The 14,451-nt window shown below is 43.1% G+C and overlaps 1 protein-coding gene across 5 annotated transcripts in view; it reads left to right on the top strand.

Moving 5' to 3' along the window:
- LOC114665731 (interferon-induced, double-stranded RNA-activated protein kinase-like) overlaps positions 1 to 14,451 on the top strand; it is a 120,444-nt gene that overhangs the window by 23,485 nt on the left and 82,508 nt on the right. For all 5 annotated transcript variants that reach the window (XM_051919651.1, XM_051919650.1, XM_051919653.1 and 2 more), the window contains exon 5: positions 2,896 to 3,041. In XM_051919651.1, coding sequence (XP_051775611.1) covers positions 2,896 to 3,041 — 146 coding nt within the window. The remainder of the gene's footprint in view (positions 1 to 2,895; positions 3,042 to 14,451) is intronic.

The following is a 14,451-nucleotide window of genomic DNA, read 5'->3' as shown; positions in this document are numbered from 1 at the left end:
AAAAGCGGCGAACCTCCTCGTTAATTCCGGGCCAAAAACATCGGAGTTTAATTCTCTCTAGTGTTTTTTCGGGGCATGATGGGCATGTGCTAGTTCACAGACCTGTCGCCGGTAAGTCCGTGGCACTAACAACAACGACCTCATCTGTCCCTCATGCTCTGCCACCCGATATAACAGATCATTATTGAGCACAAAGTGAGGACCCTGTGGCATTGGATGTGAGGTGCGTTGGCCATCTATCAGAACGACTGCATTCTTTGCAAATTTAAGGGAGTCATCATTCCATTGCTCCCTTTTAAATGAAGCCGGCGTCTGCCTGAATTGAAACTGCAGACGTGAGAGAGGATCGGATTCGACCTCAAGGGGCGGGTTTTCGTCCTGAGTCGTCTCAGCGCCTGCTAATGACGTCACGGGTTGCGACGTCCCGGGTGTTTCTTCGTCATCACTAGAGGCCAAAGTCCGCTCCTCAGCCGGCTGTATACACGGCGTGGAGGAAGTTGAGGGCGCTGAATTCGCATCCGTGACTAGACCTAGTGAACGAGGAGAAGAAGCGCCTTTATCACCGCTATTTATTTCGACCCAATCTCTTCCTAGAATCACGGGGAAGGGAGGATCATCCATCACTGCCACCGTTAACTTCTTAAGTACGCCATCCCGACAGATAAAACAGTTGGCGGATCGATAATACCGGACATCCCCGTGAATACAGGTAATGCGGGTCTTAATCTTATACCATTGTCGCGGTAATATCAAATGGTCAGCAACAATGGAAATGTTACTACCGGAATCAAATAAAGCAATAACTTTAATTCCATTGACTAGCACTTTTCCCATATGTGGACAGGCCAGTGGATTAGCGAGCGCGCACCGTGCCTCCTCCCGCATCACCCCGCAGACCCCTTCGTCGCCTCGCAGGGCCCGCCGGCGCGTCCCAGGGTTTACCTGAACATGCCTCACATTATAGCCGCGGGACTGTGTAATAGGGACGCGAGCACGCCCGGGTTCACACGAGTCCCGTTCTGACACTCCCAAGCCGGTTTCTGCCCTGAAGTGATCTATTTTCTCGGCTAGCGAGACAATATCTGTATAATCCCAGGCCGGCTGGGCGAATTTTCCAGGTAGGGATATGAGTAATAGAGCGCAAGCCACTTGCTCCGCAATTTGGTGGCTGGATGTTTTATGGGGTTGTAACCAACCAACCACCTTAGCCCACAAAGCCATGGCCTGTTTCTTAGTTGCCTTAGCGGGGTTGTATGTCCAGGCCATTATATTTCTCACCTGCCAGCCTGGGTTTCTCCCACCTGTCTTAAAGGGCTTGCCCTTCGTGGGATATGTATGGGCAGTCCCCACACCCAGGAGGCCATAATAAGTTCTCAATGCGTTCCCTGACGCACTTGGCTCTAGCCTGTGGGTCCCGGGGCTATTTTTCCCCGGACCTTTAACAGGATGATGGGTCGAAGCATATTCAAGCTTTCCCCGACACGCCCCGACGGACGCCCACTCGGCAACTCGGGAGCAGTACTTACCCATCTGATATTTTGTTGGATTATAAACGTGTGTCGAGCCTAGGTTTAGATTTGCCTTCCAATCTCTCCAGGAGGCCATTATCCTGCCGACTACGCCACTGTAAAAGAACAGACTCGACACACGTAAAGGAAGGTTTGGGGCAGCCACCTGTATAATGTTCCTAGCTGCAAAGGTTTTTTCTTTTTTATGCAACACAGTTGTTGATTGCATTGAGTCCAAGACAGAACTGATCAAGGTTGGAAAAGATGGCAGTTTTAAGTGGTCAGACAGGAAGTGATGTAGGGTAACCAGAAGTGATGTAGGGAACAGGAAGTGACGTCCTTCTAGGCGCCGGAACAGGAAGTGACGTCCTTCTAGGCGCCGGAACAGGAAGTGACATCCTTCTAGGTGCCGGAACTGGAAGTGACATCCTACTAGGTGCCGGAACTGGAAGTGACGTCCTTGATTCAAATAGGTTTTCCCGCGGCTGGTCTGTAGAAACAACAGGAGAAGGTTTAGTGCACCCCGCCCCCCCCTGGCCTGGCGTGGAATTACCTTTACTTGGTCCACACAACGTCCCCCTACTCGCACGTGTGTGACAGTAGACATTTGTTTTGTTCACTAATATAACAGCACAAGAAAGAGAATATTCCCAGATACTATACTCCCCTTCCACCATGGAAACTATTTTTAAACTAAATAAATTTATTTCAAAAACATCCGTTATAATACACACTTCACATATTTTAACCATGATTGTTTCACTTTCACAGAAACAATATTAAATGAAACACCATCAAAACATAAGTATTAGCATACAGTATGCCATTAGTCTTGAACTGTTAAATTATAATACATTGACACATTTAAGACGTCATTGATTGAGACTAATTTTTAATGTGCTTATATGTAAGTGTGGTGTGCCTTTAATAGATTGGCAGGATAGCCTGCAGAAATCTGGTGTTGGAATAGAGGCTGTTGTTGGCTAGCAGGATTAAGGGTGGCTGGGGTGGACTTGGCTGTGCTTAGTTAACACAGATCATATATGTTACATGCCAACAAAAGACAGGCGTCTGTGCTTTGGCACCCCCTACAGAATCTTGCAGTCAAAAGGACGCATGCGTGCTAGCCATCACAGTTTTTATCCATTACCATTTAATTTCATACCTGAAGCATGTTACCAATGGTTTAAATTGTAATGGTTGAGCACAACCATTTAGGAAGATATGTAGACATTATTGGTGATTGATGTTCTTCTGCCACATAGTATAAACTACAGCAGTTTTTTGTAAATGATATAATGAGTATGTTTTGTAAAATTTTGTACAGTTATGCAATCATATGTAAACATTGTGCTTTACATTATTGGTTTGTTTTTGATTTCTTTAGTCAGTGACTGGAACGCAAATAAATTTACCCCCAACATCACCCACAGATGTAAACTACATAGGGTGGCTTAATAATTACGGTCAGCAGCATCGTTTAGATGTCCGGACTATAGAAAAGGGTTTACCTGGACCTGCTCATTTGCCACAGTAAGTTGTATTTTATTATTATTATTTTGCCAAGCATGATTGTAATTGTCAGTCTGCAAGAAGCTTTAACTGGAGGACTGTACAGCTTGAAGAAAATTAAATAAGTTACCCATATAAAATAAAGAGGTGTAAAAATAAGTTGTGTAAATATAAATCGTACAAAGAAGGCCTTTAAATCTTATTCTTTAACATGTAAAAAAAAAGGCTTCCTAAAAATGTAACTTTTGTTTAGCATTATGAAAGCAGAGACATTAACAGACAGATAAGAAAAAAAAACAATTCAAGGATGTTTCTCACATGACAACTAAAAAAGGAAAAGCAATTTAATTAAACAATATATATCATTCAAAACAATGGAATGCATTCTTGTGGTAGATCGCAGCAAAGTGTAAATAATTAGGTTTAGGTTATCAGAGAGAAATAAGAAAGCACATGTACTTTGTCAGCATGCCTATGTCAATCAAACAGGAAGCTCTGCAGACTTTACGCTGTAGGAAGATAAGTAAGTAAATCAAGGTAAATAGGTAAATAACATTCGATCTGGTGTTTATATAAGTACCTGGTGCAGTTGCGTTGTTCTTATGTGTGACTGGACGTTTCTTGTGGGGAGGGCTGCTGTTCTTTCTCTGATGTAGAATCCTCATCCTCATCTGAGTTCACCTCTGTTATAACACGTCTTTATTTGAAAACTAACAGTGTCAGATTGGGGGGAGCGTGAATGTGACTGAGAGAGAAAAAACTGGGGGAAAAAAACTAACCTTTACAAGTACCATAAATCTGCACCGGCTGTTACGGACTCAAATGTATTTTTTATTGTATAATAGTAACAATAAGAGCAGCTCACTACTCAAAATGGTAATGCTAGGAAGTGCCCGGAATTGAACCGGCAACCTATTGATTATGAGTCAGCAGTTCTTACCGCTGCACCACCCAAGTGGTCATGCCAGCATCGTACCTGCTTTGCACCCTAACCCGATCTCTTTTTCTTTGATTATATTCTTGAATGGAGTTTGCATGTTCTCCCCGTGTCTGCGTGGGTTTGCTCCGGGTGCTCCGGTCTCCTCCCACAGTCCAAAGACATGTAGGTTAGGTGGATTGGCGATCCTAAATTGTCCCTAGTATGTGCTTGGTGGGTTTGTGTGTGCGTGCCCTGCGGTGGGCTAGCGCCCTGCCCGGGGTTTGTTTCCTGCATTGCACCATGTGTTGGCTGGGATGGCACCAGCAGACCCCCGTGACCCTGTAGTTAGGATATAGCGGGTTGGATAATGGATGGATGGATATTCTTGAATAAAAGCACACTTGTTTTGTTATACGTGTACCTTTTGTGAAAGTGTTTGATATTTGGACTTCAGTCTTCACACATTATACACTTCATGCCAAAATTTTATTAGTACATGAAAAAAGTTCAACATTTCTTGCCTCGCATTTCCTGTCATCCTACATATACATAGATCATTGTAGACACAGAACACACATGAACATGTGTTTCCAAATAACAATACATTATTTACCCTATACAACTCCAGGCACCTCACATCCAGATAAACAAACTTGAGCTGGGAGAACTTTTTGCCCGAGTTGAGCTGTGGCGGTTGGGGGATGGGATAGCAGGCTGCTTGCTGCTTGTGCTGATCGATACATTTGCAAAACAAAAGATTCTAATGGAGAGGTGTGAAGGGGTTTAAGGTGGCCTGGGATTACGAGATTTTTTTGTAGACTTCAGGGATTGTAGTGTGTGAAAGATAGAGGCACTGTCAACCCCTTGAACTCTCAGATCAGACGTCAGACACCAGATAAAAGTCCAATTATTATTTATTTTATAATTGCACCAAGCACCCTCCACTCCACTATACTCATATAATAAATCAATAATCAAATAAGCAATCAATACAATCCTCCACTCCCAGACGCATTGCCACCCTTCCACCTAGCTCAGCTCAATGTCTGGGATTTCCCACAGTCCTTTTATAGTCCTTGACCCGCCTCTCTCTGTCCATGTGACCGTGAACACTTCCGGGTCAGATAAAAGCTCCTTTTTTTCAACCCAGAAGTGTGTCATTCACTCTGTCGCCATGACTAAGACGCACTTCCGGGTTATAGGTGAAACAAAAGTCTCTGGGCCTTCCTGCAGCGTCCCCTGGAGCTTCCCATGGTATCCAGCAGGGCTGTGATGAAAAACTCCACTGTCCATGATGCCCTACTGGAACTCGGGGCATCTCTATGTTGCAGGCAGGGCTCCACCTGGCGGCTTGGAGGTATTGGCCGGGATGAACGGCCGGCAATATTCCACAAGTGTTAAGGAACAATGATTTTTAGTGTCAAAATGATTTGCTGATTCAAAATATGAATGAAATAATTTTTCAAAGCATTAATGATTAAATTACTAGATATAATTCAGGCAAAATTATAACCATATTTTTGTCATTATATAATTTGTTTGTTTGAAGAAAACCCTTCAGATACAAGGGTGGTCAAACCTGAACTGTGCCTGAACTGAAAGGGATATTCTACAACTCTGAACATCTTGTTTTCAAATGTATGAATTACATGCTTCTTAACTTGGTGGGTTTAAGTGTTCATTTCTTCAGAACCAAATCAACATGCTGCCAAAAACTAGAAAATAAAGTCAGACTATCTTTGAATTTCTAATAGTACAGGACAATATGTCTATAGAAAATAATTATTGACTAGATACTGTTTACCAGGAACATTCTGTTTATACTACAGTCAAGAGAAACTAGGGGGCTTCGCCCCCTGCTCGCTTTGCTCGCCAACCCCCGTTTTTGTTTTTCCAGATACACACGTTTAAGAGTTTTGTTTCTTTGAATTGTTGCTATTTCATTAGTTTCACTTTTATTTCTGAACCTCTGTAAAAACAATATTTGGAATCTTCCGAGTCCCAATGTACTGAATCTGTTAAATGAGGTCCGTGAGATGTGTTTAATGACTTTGTACCAATCATTTAGGATAGGTTTCTCTGTTTAGAATTTCAGCACAGACAAAACAATCCACATCATCAGCAGTTAATAATGTTTTTTGCAAAGTAACCAATAAATGAATGTGAGGTAAACTTCGTTTTTGAAATTCTCTTGACTTAAACTTCAAAGCCTTACAATATTTACATACTTGTAACATATCACCTGTGTCCATATATTCGATCTCTATTCGACATTTCGTTATTTCTCCGAGTAATAATTTCTCTTTCTTTGCGCTAATGCAATGTTTACTTTCTTTGTTTTGACACTGTCGTTGTTTTCTGCTTTCATATTCTGTATCTTGCTCTGCATGTGTTTCGTGCCTACGTTTTTTTTGAAGCTGTTGAAGTCCAGTTTTCATTATCTCCAACCTGCTCTCCATGTGTTTGGCCCCCTTTTTTAACCTCTGTATGACGTTTTACTTTGTTTTCTTCTCAGTCTTTTATTTCTGACCTCGCTTTATCCTGCTTTTGTTTCAATGACACCTGGTCCGTAGTGATTATATTTTACCTTTTTCGAGTAATAATTTCCATTTGTTTGCGATCTTGTGATCTTTACTGTACTGTCAATAATGCATCACTGTAATGTGATTCACCTATGCTGTATAGTTTGGACGTGTGAGGATGACGTACGTTTAATACGGAGCGTTCGCCCGTGTCACTCTGGGGCCCCCCACTGTTAATACGGAGCTCCTTCTGTACTATTATGCGGTGCATTGTGGACCACTGCGGACTCTGTAGTGTTTCCCGTTTCAATTTGTATTTCTGTCAGTCGAGCTCTTTTTTTGGAGCCGTGCCTTCACCACGCAGTAGTGCCACTCACAATATGGCGGTGACGCCTGCGCCTTCCGTATTATGTCGGGTTTCACCATGCTGTGTAGGCGCCTTTGCCTTTCGTACTTTCCGACACGCGATGTAGGCGCCTGCACCTTCCGGGTCTGCCTCCGCTGTGTGGTGTGGACGTTTAACTGTAGTTTTTTTCTGCTTTCATATTCTGTATCTTGCTGTGCATGTGTTTCGTGCCTAGGGTTTTTGAAGCTGTTGAATTCCAGTTTTCATTATCTCTAACCTGCTCTCCATGTGTTTGGCCCCGTTCTTTAACCTCTTTATGACGTTTTACTTTGTTTTCTACTCTGTCTTTTATTTCTGACCTTGCTTTATCCTGCTTTTGTTTCAATGACACCTGGTCCGTGGTGATTATATTCTCCCTTTTTCGAGTACTAATTTCCATTTGTTTGCGATACTGTGATCTTTACCGTACTGTCAATAATGCATCACTGTAATGTGATCCACCTATGCTGTATAGTTTGGACGTGTGAGGATAACGTACGTTTAATATGGAGCGTCCACCCGTGTCACTCTGGGGCCCCCCACTGTTAATACGGAGCTCCTTCCGTACTATTATGCGGTGCATTGTGGACCACTGCGGACTCCGTAGTGTTTTCCGTTTCACTTTGTAGCTCGGTCAGTCGAGCTGTTTCTTTTTGGAGCCGTGCCTGCCTGGTTTGCGGCATGTCAGACGGTTCGTAGTCTCTCCCGTTTCGCTCTGGGGTGGGGGGGGGCTTTGTGTGGCGCCTGCGCACGTTCGTAGTCTCTCCCGTTTCACTCTGGGGAGGGGGGCTTTGTGTGGCGCCTGCGCACTATGTCTCCTGCGTCCACGGGCATGTCCCTGCATCCATATTCGGTTTACCATTCTCGGTTAGTAATATAGATAGTATAGAATGTCTTATTTTGACTATGAAGTAATTTGTTCTAGAAGTTCAACTTGGTTGTATGCAAAGCTATCTCTCTATTGTGTAAAAAAAAAAAAAAAAAAAAAAATCTTTGGAACACTTTCACGTCTCGCGAGACGAATCTTCGTGCCAAGAGATTTAACCATGCCCAGGGCCAGAAGCCCAGCGAGACAAGAGCTTATGCACAGAGATTTGGAAAAGTCATGCCCACATAACCATGCACACTGTTCTATCATTTCTCAGTTGTGTGAATGCTATTGTCAGACACATTTGTTGTAGAGAGAAAGAAACGATATTCACTCACAGGCAGTTATACTTTGCGTTATCACAATGTAATTTGAAACACTAAATCAAAATTTCATGCGATATTGATGAAAAGGTAAAAGCGAAAAGAGATTGAATATATGGGTATAGGTGATGCAGCAGCAGCCAGAAGAAGAAGATTGTTCTTCGTTTTAGAGAGGGTGTCGGAAGAGCAACTGCATCTCCTTGGGTGCGTTCAGCCCCCTCCGGCAGAGTCGCGATGTGGCTGGAGCATAGTGCAGACCGGGGGTGCTTTGGGGGTTGGTGAGCGAAGCCCCCTAGTTCTTCAAATAAAAAATAAAAAAAAAATCTTTGTAGAAAGATGGCCACAAGTCAGCCTGGCCTTTTTTATTGTTAGAAGAAAATTACCATGCATTTAATTGTGAGAAATGAAATGTGACAGTGTGTGATAGCAGACTTTACAGAGATTAGTTATGGGCCAGTTGAACTCTTGATGAACAGTTAAACATGAGCAAGGTCTGCGCATGTTGGGTGTCCAGAACATTGACCCCTAAAATTTATTGTCATAGCATTGAGCGTTCCAAGTGGAATCCAAGGAGTGAATTAGGACTGGGAGAAAAATAAAAAGTGTTACATAACTAGGGATGGGGATGGATCTAAACAATGGAAGCCTAGTGATTCTCTAATACCAAGGAATTTCAAGGTCCAAACCAGCCACCATAAGATCATGTGCTCAAATTTTATTTTGAAGATGTAAGTCCATAGTACATACCACAGAAGGCTCCTATAACCAGTCAGTATTACATTGATTTACATTGCCATTTGTGAAAGCTTTCCTTTCTGCTTTTTCCTGACTGACTATCAGCCATCCAACTTCTTCTTCATGACAATGTCCTCACATCCTTGCCCAGCACTTGTGTGGAAAGGCTGCTCTGTGAAACTGCATTTGAAGGGATACTGCAACCACCCATTTCTCCAGATCTGGTCTGAGTTAGATCAGCAACTGTGGAGGACTGCCTCTGTGGTTTTTAAGTCTGCTACAGAAAAAAAGTTGGATAGACAAAACATTTTAGTAGCATAGAGAAGTTTTGTGAACATTATAACAAGTCTATTAGCGCTCATTGTGATTACAGCATGTTGAAAAAGTAAAACTTGACTGTTTGGTGCTTCTTTCAATGCATTAAACCTTTTTGATTACTGCTTATGTTTGTTTAAATTACAGGTAATCAAAGCCAATTATAATCTGCTAGTGTTCTTTGTTGATGCATTTTGGAAGTTTTTTTTGTTATTTTTATGAAAGTTATGTTGGTGTGGTTGGTATATGTCCAGAATATAGTCATCATACTAACAGAAATAGAACCCAAAAGTTAACTGGCACAACTGTTATGTCCAACTCCACACTGTAGCTTTTTAATGTCAAATTATTGTTGATGACAGTTGTTATTTAAGTGACTCCTTGCCCGTTTTATAACTCTAGCTAGATGTTTAAGTATCCATATAATGTTATATACCAACTGTATAAAGCCATGCCACATTGAAAGGTATCACAGAGTAAGAGCTTTATCCACCAAAAGTTGAAAGGGGTACTGTAGGAGTATTTGTGTGTTTCACATATATTGTAAAATATAGAGACATAAGAGAGCATAAAGATTTGGGGATTCCACCCCCCAAAAAAGGCAGAACTCACTGCAGTTAGAAGATAGCAGACATATATATACATCCTCTTAAAAAGACAGGAAGAGGTGGTTTTAGGAAGTGATGTAAATTGAAGGGTGGAATCCTGGGGATCTTGAGAGGTGGAAGAGGAAGTGATGGCTTTGGAAGGTGACTTCAGAGGACCAGAAGAGGCTGAGGTATCATGTGTTGGTCTGCAGGACAAAAGGAGAAAGAGTTAGAGGGCAGCACCATCTCCAGGTCTGGCATGGTAATACATTTGAGCTTGTAAACTTTCTCCCATGCGCACATGTGTGACACACCCGAACAACCCAGACCCATCAGATAGGGTAGCCTGAACCACGAGGTAATGAACCCGAGAAAGAGCCTCCGCGATAAATGACCATAAAACTTTAAGGCTGTAGGTCAAAAAATCACCTTGTGACTTGCGGGTTTGACTCCTTATGCACCACCACTAGGATACATGATGAGGGTAAAATCAGAGCCTAGGAGATAATACCTTAACTGTGTTGCTGCCCATTTAATGGCCAAAGCCTCTCATTCCACTGCCGCATGCCTGGTTACTCCGTCCAGCAGTTTCTGGCTCAGGAATATGATGGGTGTTTGACACTATCAACACTTTAGCGCAACACAGCACCAGGTTGCTCCTTAACCTCATTTGGGCCTTGCCATTTTACCAAACATTTGAAATGGGAAGTAGGAATGAGTACTATGACCTGGTCTCTTAGTCTAAATTCTCAAAGTGAAATACCCTGGCTATAATACCAGACCTGCGCTGCTTGTACCTTGTCCATATATTCTTTTGGCATGGGTCAAATATTATCAAATCACATAACTGTGCAATATTTTCTAGAACGTTGGAGGACAGACATGCCTCTTCCTCCCATCCCATTTTTAGGATGTCCAAAATACCTCAGCATGAAATCCATAAATTAATTCAAAAGGGTAAACCCCTTGGAGGCTTGAGGGATTTCCTAGTAAGTGAAAACAATAGGACTTGATCTTGTCCATTACGGGAGATGGACGTCTGAGGCAAAACACCCTTAGCAGCGGTGTTATTTTTTCTCTATTTTTAAACATCCCGAGGTATCTTGCATTTACTCAACCCACAGGGGTTCAATTACAGTATATGCAAGCATATAAAAGCATGAGTGGCAGAAAAAAGGCTTAGAGAGAAACGGAAAAGACAGCTAAAGCTTCATCCAAGCCTAAACAGGCATCAAGTTCAAGCTCAAGGTACGGCCTGCCAGAGACTAACCTGGAACAGAGAGGTGAAAGCACAAACTTCCCAGAACTCAATGCTGCTGCATTGTCTCTAGCCGAGAACGAAAGTGGGAGCAAATGTGCAAGCGAGTCAGGCCAGGAGAACTCGATTACAGAAGACTCGTTGAAACTGAAAATGGCTTTACCTTCCGTGTTGTCAAGTACCCATCGTGAGCCGGCAACACCGACTCCAACTGGGCTTGCTACTTTACCCATGAAGCACGGAGAAGACTGAATGTATCTGTCTGAACTGAAGGTAATGATTGCCGGGATAGCTACCACTTCAGACATAAAGGAACTCAAGAAAGATATAAAGAAAGAAATAAATGATATAAGGAAAAGTGATATAAATTATATCTCTCTCTTATAATAAAAAAATCTTGGAAGGAGACGAGATGTGATTTTCTCAGAGACACTTGCACGTCCTGCGAGACGAGACTTTGTGCCAAGAGATTTAACCACGCCTGGGGCTGGAAATAAAAGACAAAGAGTAGATGACAAAGTAGAACGTTGTAAAGAATTAAAAAATGTTGACGCAGTACACATGCAGAGCAGGTTAGAGATAATGTAAGTATGAAAATTCGAAAGTCTCAAAAAATGATAGTAAAGATTGCATTACCGCAAACAAACGGAAATTATTACTCGGTGAAATAATGGAACAGCGAAAAGAGATTAAATATATTGTTCGGATTTAAACATTAAGTCAGAGACTTGTAGATTGTCTAATTCTAATTCGATAGCAAAGGAAGTGTGGGATGGGATGAAGATCATCACTGGCTGCAGCTCGAAGCGAGTTGCCACCATCGAGAGAGACGTGAAGAGAGCAAACCAAATGAACAACTTCTTTAACAGGTTTGACCACCCTAACCCACTCCCACTCCCACCTCGGAGTACTGCACCCTCCACCCATCCTTCTGCTGATACCAGCATAGGAGAGACATCCCCACCCACAATTACAACAGCGCAGGTGAGCAGAGAGCTGAGGAGACTTCGTGCCAGCAAAGCAGCGGGTCCAGATGGAGTATCGCCATGACTGCTGAAGGTCTGTGCATCGGAGCTGGGGGGTCCTCTACAGCGCATCTTTAACCTGAGCCTGGAACAGGGGAGAGTCCCGAGGCTTTGGAAAACATCTTGCATCACCCCAGTCTCAAAGGTATCACGTCCTAGTGAGCTGAATGACTTCCGGGCTGTTGCTCTGACATCACATGTGATGAAGACCATGGAGAGGCTGCTGCTTCACCACCTGAGGCCACAGGTTCAACACGCCCTCGACCCTCTGCAGTTCGCATATCAGGAGAAGGTGGGAGCAGAGGATGCCATCATCTATATGCTACACCGATTCCTCTCCCACTTGGAGAGAGGCAGTGGTGCTGTAAGAATTATGTTTCTAGACTTCTCTAGTGCCTTCAGCACAATCCAACCTCTGCTCCTTAGGGACAAGCTGACAGAGATGGGAGTAAATTCATACCTGGTGGCATGGATCGTGGACTATCTTAACGACAGACCTCAGTATGTGCGTCTTGGGAACTGCACGTCTGACATTGTGGTCAGCAACACAGGAGCGCAACAGGGGACTGTACTTTCTCCGGTCCTGTTCAGCCTATATACATCGGACTTCCAATACAACTCGGAGTCCTGCCATGTGCAAAAGTTCACTGACGACACTGCTATCGTGGGTTGCATCAGGAGTGGGCAGGAGGAGGAGTATAGGGACCTAATCAAGGACTTTGTTAAATGGTGCGACTCAAGCCACCTACACCTGAACACCAGCAAAACCAAGGAGCTGGTGGTGGATTTTAGGAGGCCCAGACCCCTCATGAACCCCGTGATCATCAGAGGTGACTGTGTGCAGAGGGTGCAGACCTATAAATACCTGGGAGTGCAGCTGGATGATAAATTGCTGGATGATAAATTAGACTGGACTGCCAATACTGATGCTCTGTGTAAGAAAGGACAGTGCCGGTTATACTTCCTTAGAAGGCTGGCGTCCTTCAACATCTGCAATAAGATGCTGCAGATGTTCTATCAGACAGTTATGGTGAGCGCCCTGTTCTACGCGGTGGTGTGCTGGGGAGGCAGCATTAAGAAGAAGGACACCTCACGCCTGGACAAACTGATGAGGAAGGCAGGCTCTATTGTTGGCATGGAGCTGGACAGCTTGACATCTGTGGCAGAGCGACGGGCGCTCAGCAGGCTCCTATCAATTATGGAGAATCCACTGCATCCACTAAACAGTGTCCTCTCCAGACAGAAGAGCAGCTTCAGCGACAGACTGCTGTCACTGTCCTGCTCCACTGACAGACTGAGAAGATCGTTCTTCCCCCAAACTATGAGACTCTTCAGTTCCACCCCGGGTAAACGTTAACATTATTCAAAGTTATTGTCTGTTTTTACCTGCGTTTTTATTACTGTTTAATTTAATATTGTTTTTTTGTATCAGTATACTGCTGCTGGAGTGTCTGAATTTCCCCTTGGGATTAATAATATCTCTCTATCTCTATCTCTCTCTCTCTCTCTCTCTCGTTGCCATCGGGGGTAGTAGTGTTTCTTCCCAACGAAGAGGCATATCCGTGACAATTAAAAGATTTCTTGTTCGGTCAAAGTAAAATCCCATGACAGAAAATTTCAACGGACTGAAACATTGAACCTACCACGCACATGGTTCAATCATTTCTCAGTTGTGTGAATGTTATTGTTAGACACATTTCAATGTAGAGAGAAGGAAACGATATTCAGTCATGGGCAGTTATACATTGCGTTGTCATGATGTAATTACAAACTCGGAATCAAAATTCAATGCGATATTGACGGAAAGGTAAAAGCGAAAAGAGATCAAATATATGGACATAGGTGATATGACAGAAGTATGTAGATATTGTTTGGCTTTAAACTTTAACTCGGAGACTTGTAGATTGTCTAATTCGTGTTGCCACCAATGAAAAGTAGTGTTTCTTCCCAATGAAGAGGCCTATCAGCGAAAATTAAATTAAAAGTTTTGTTGTTTGGTGAAAGTGAAATCCACATATGCAAGCAGCAGAGACACGAAGTTGCTAGCGTGTCGTGCAGGCGAGTGAAGCAAGCAGGGTGAAGCCCCCTAGTCAGGAAAGAAATAAAGGACATACACAAGACAAATGAGAAGGTGCTTCAGGTTGTTAAAGACCAAGAAAAATGTTTTAAGTAATTGCTTTGAGGCAACCTTTAAAGGTATGCTAGAAAAAATTGAGGAAAAAATACAGGAAAATACATCTACGTTTGACAATAAACTTAGAACTCTTGGCGCTCAGTTTAAAGACATTAAGCAAACGTTCACGACTTGTATGGAAATAGCTGAACAACTGGTATCTACCTCTGGTGGAAAAGCGACGGCTGCAAATTCCGAATGAAAAGTGCTTGGAGACAGACAGGCTGCACTAGGAGGATGGATGTAGAAGGAATATCAGAGTCAATGGTCTCCCTGAGAATTGTGAAAGTCTAAACCCAGTGAAATTCGTTGCTGAATTAT

The sequence above is a fragment of the Erpetoichthys calabaricus genome, chromosome 15, assembly GCF_900747795.2.
Source record: "Erpetoichthys calabaricus chromosome 15, fErpCal1.3, whole genome shotgun sequence".
Taxonomy (NCBI): domain Eukaryota; kingdom Metazoa; phylum Chordata; class Cladistia; order Polypteriformes; family Polypteridae; genus Erpetoichthys; species Erpetoichthys calabaricus.
The sequence above is the reverse complement of the archived record's forward strand: the minus strand, read 5'-3'. Positions and strand labels throughout refer to the sequence as shown.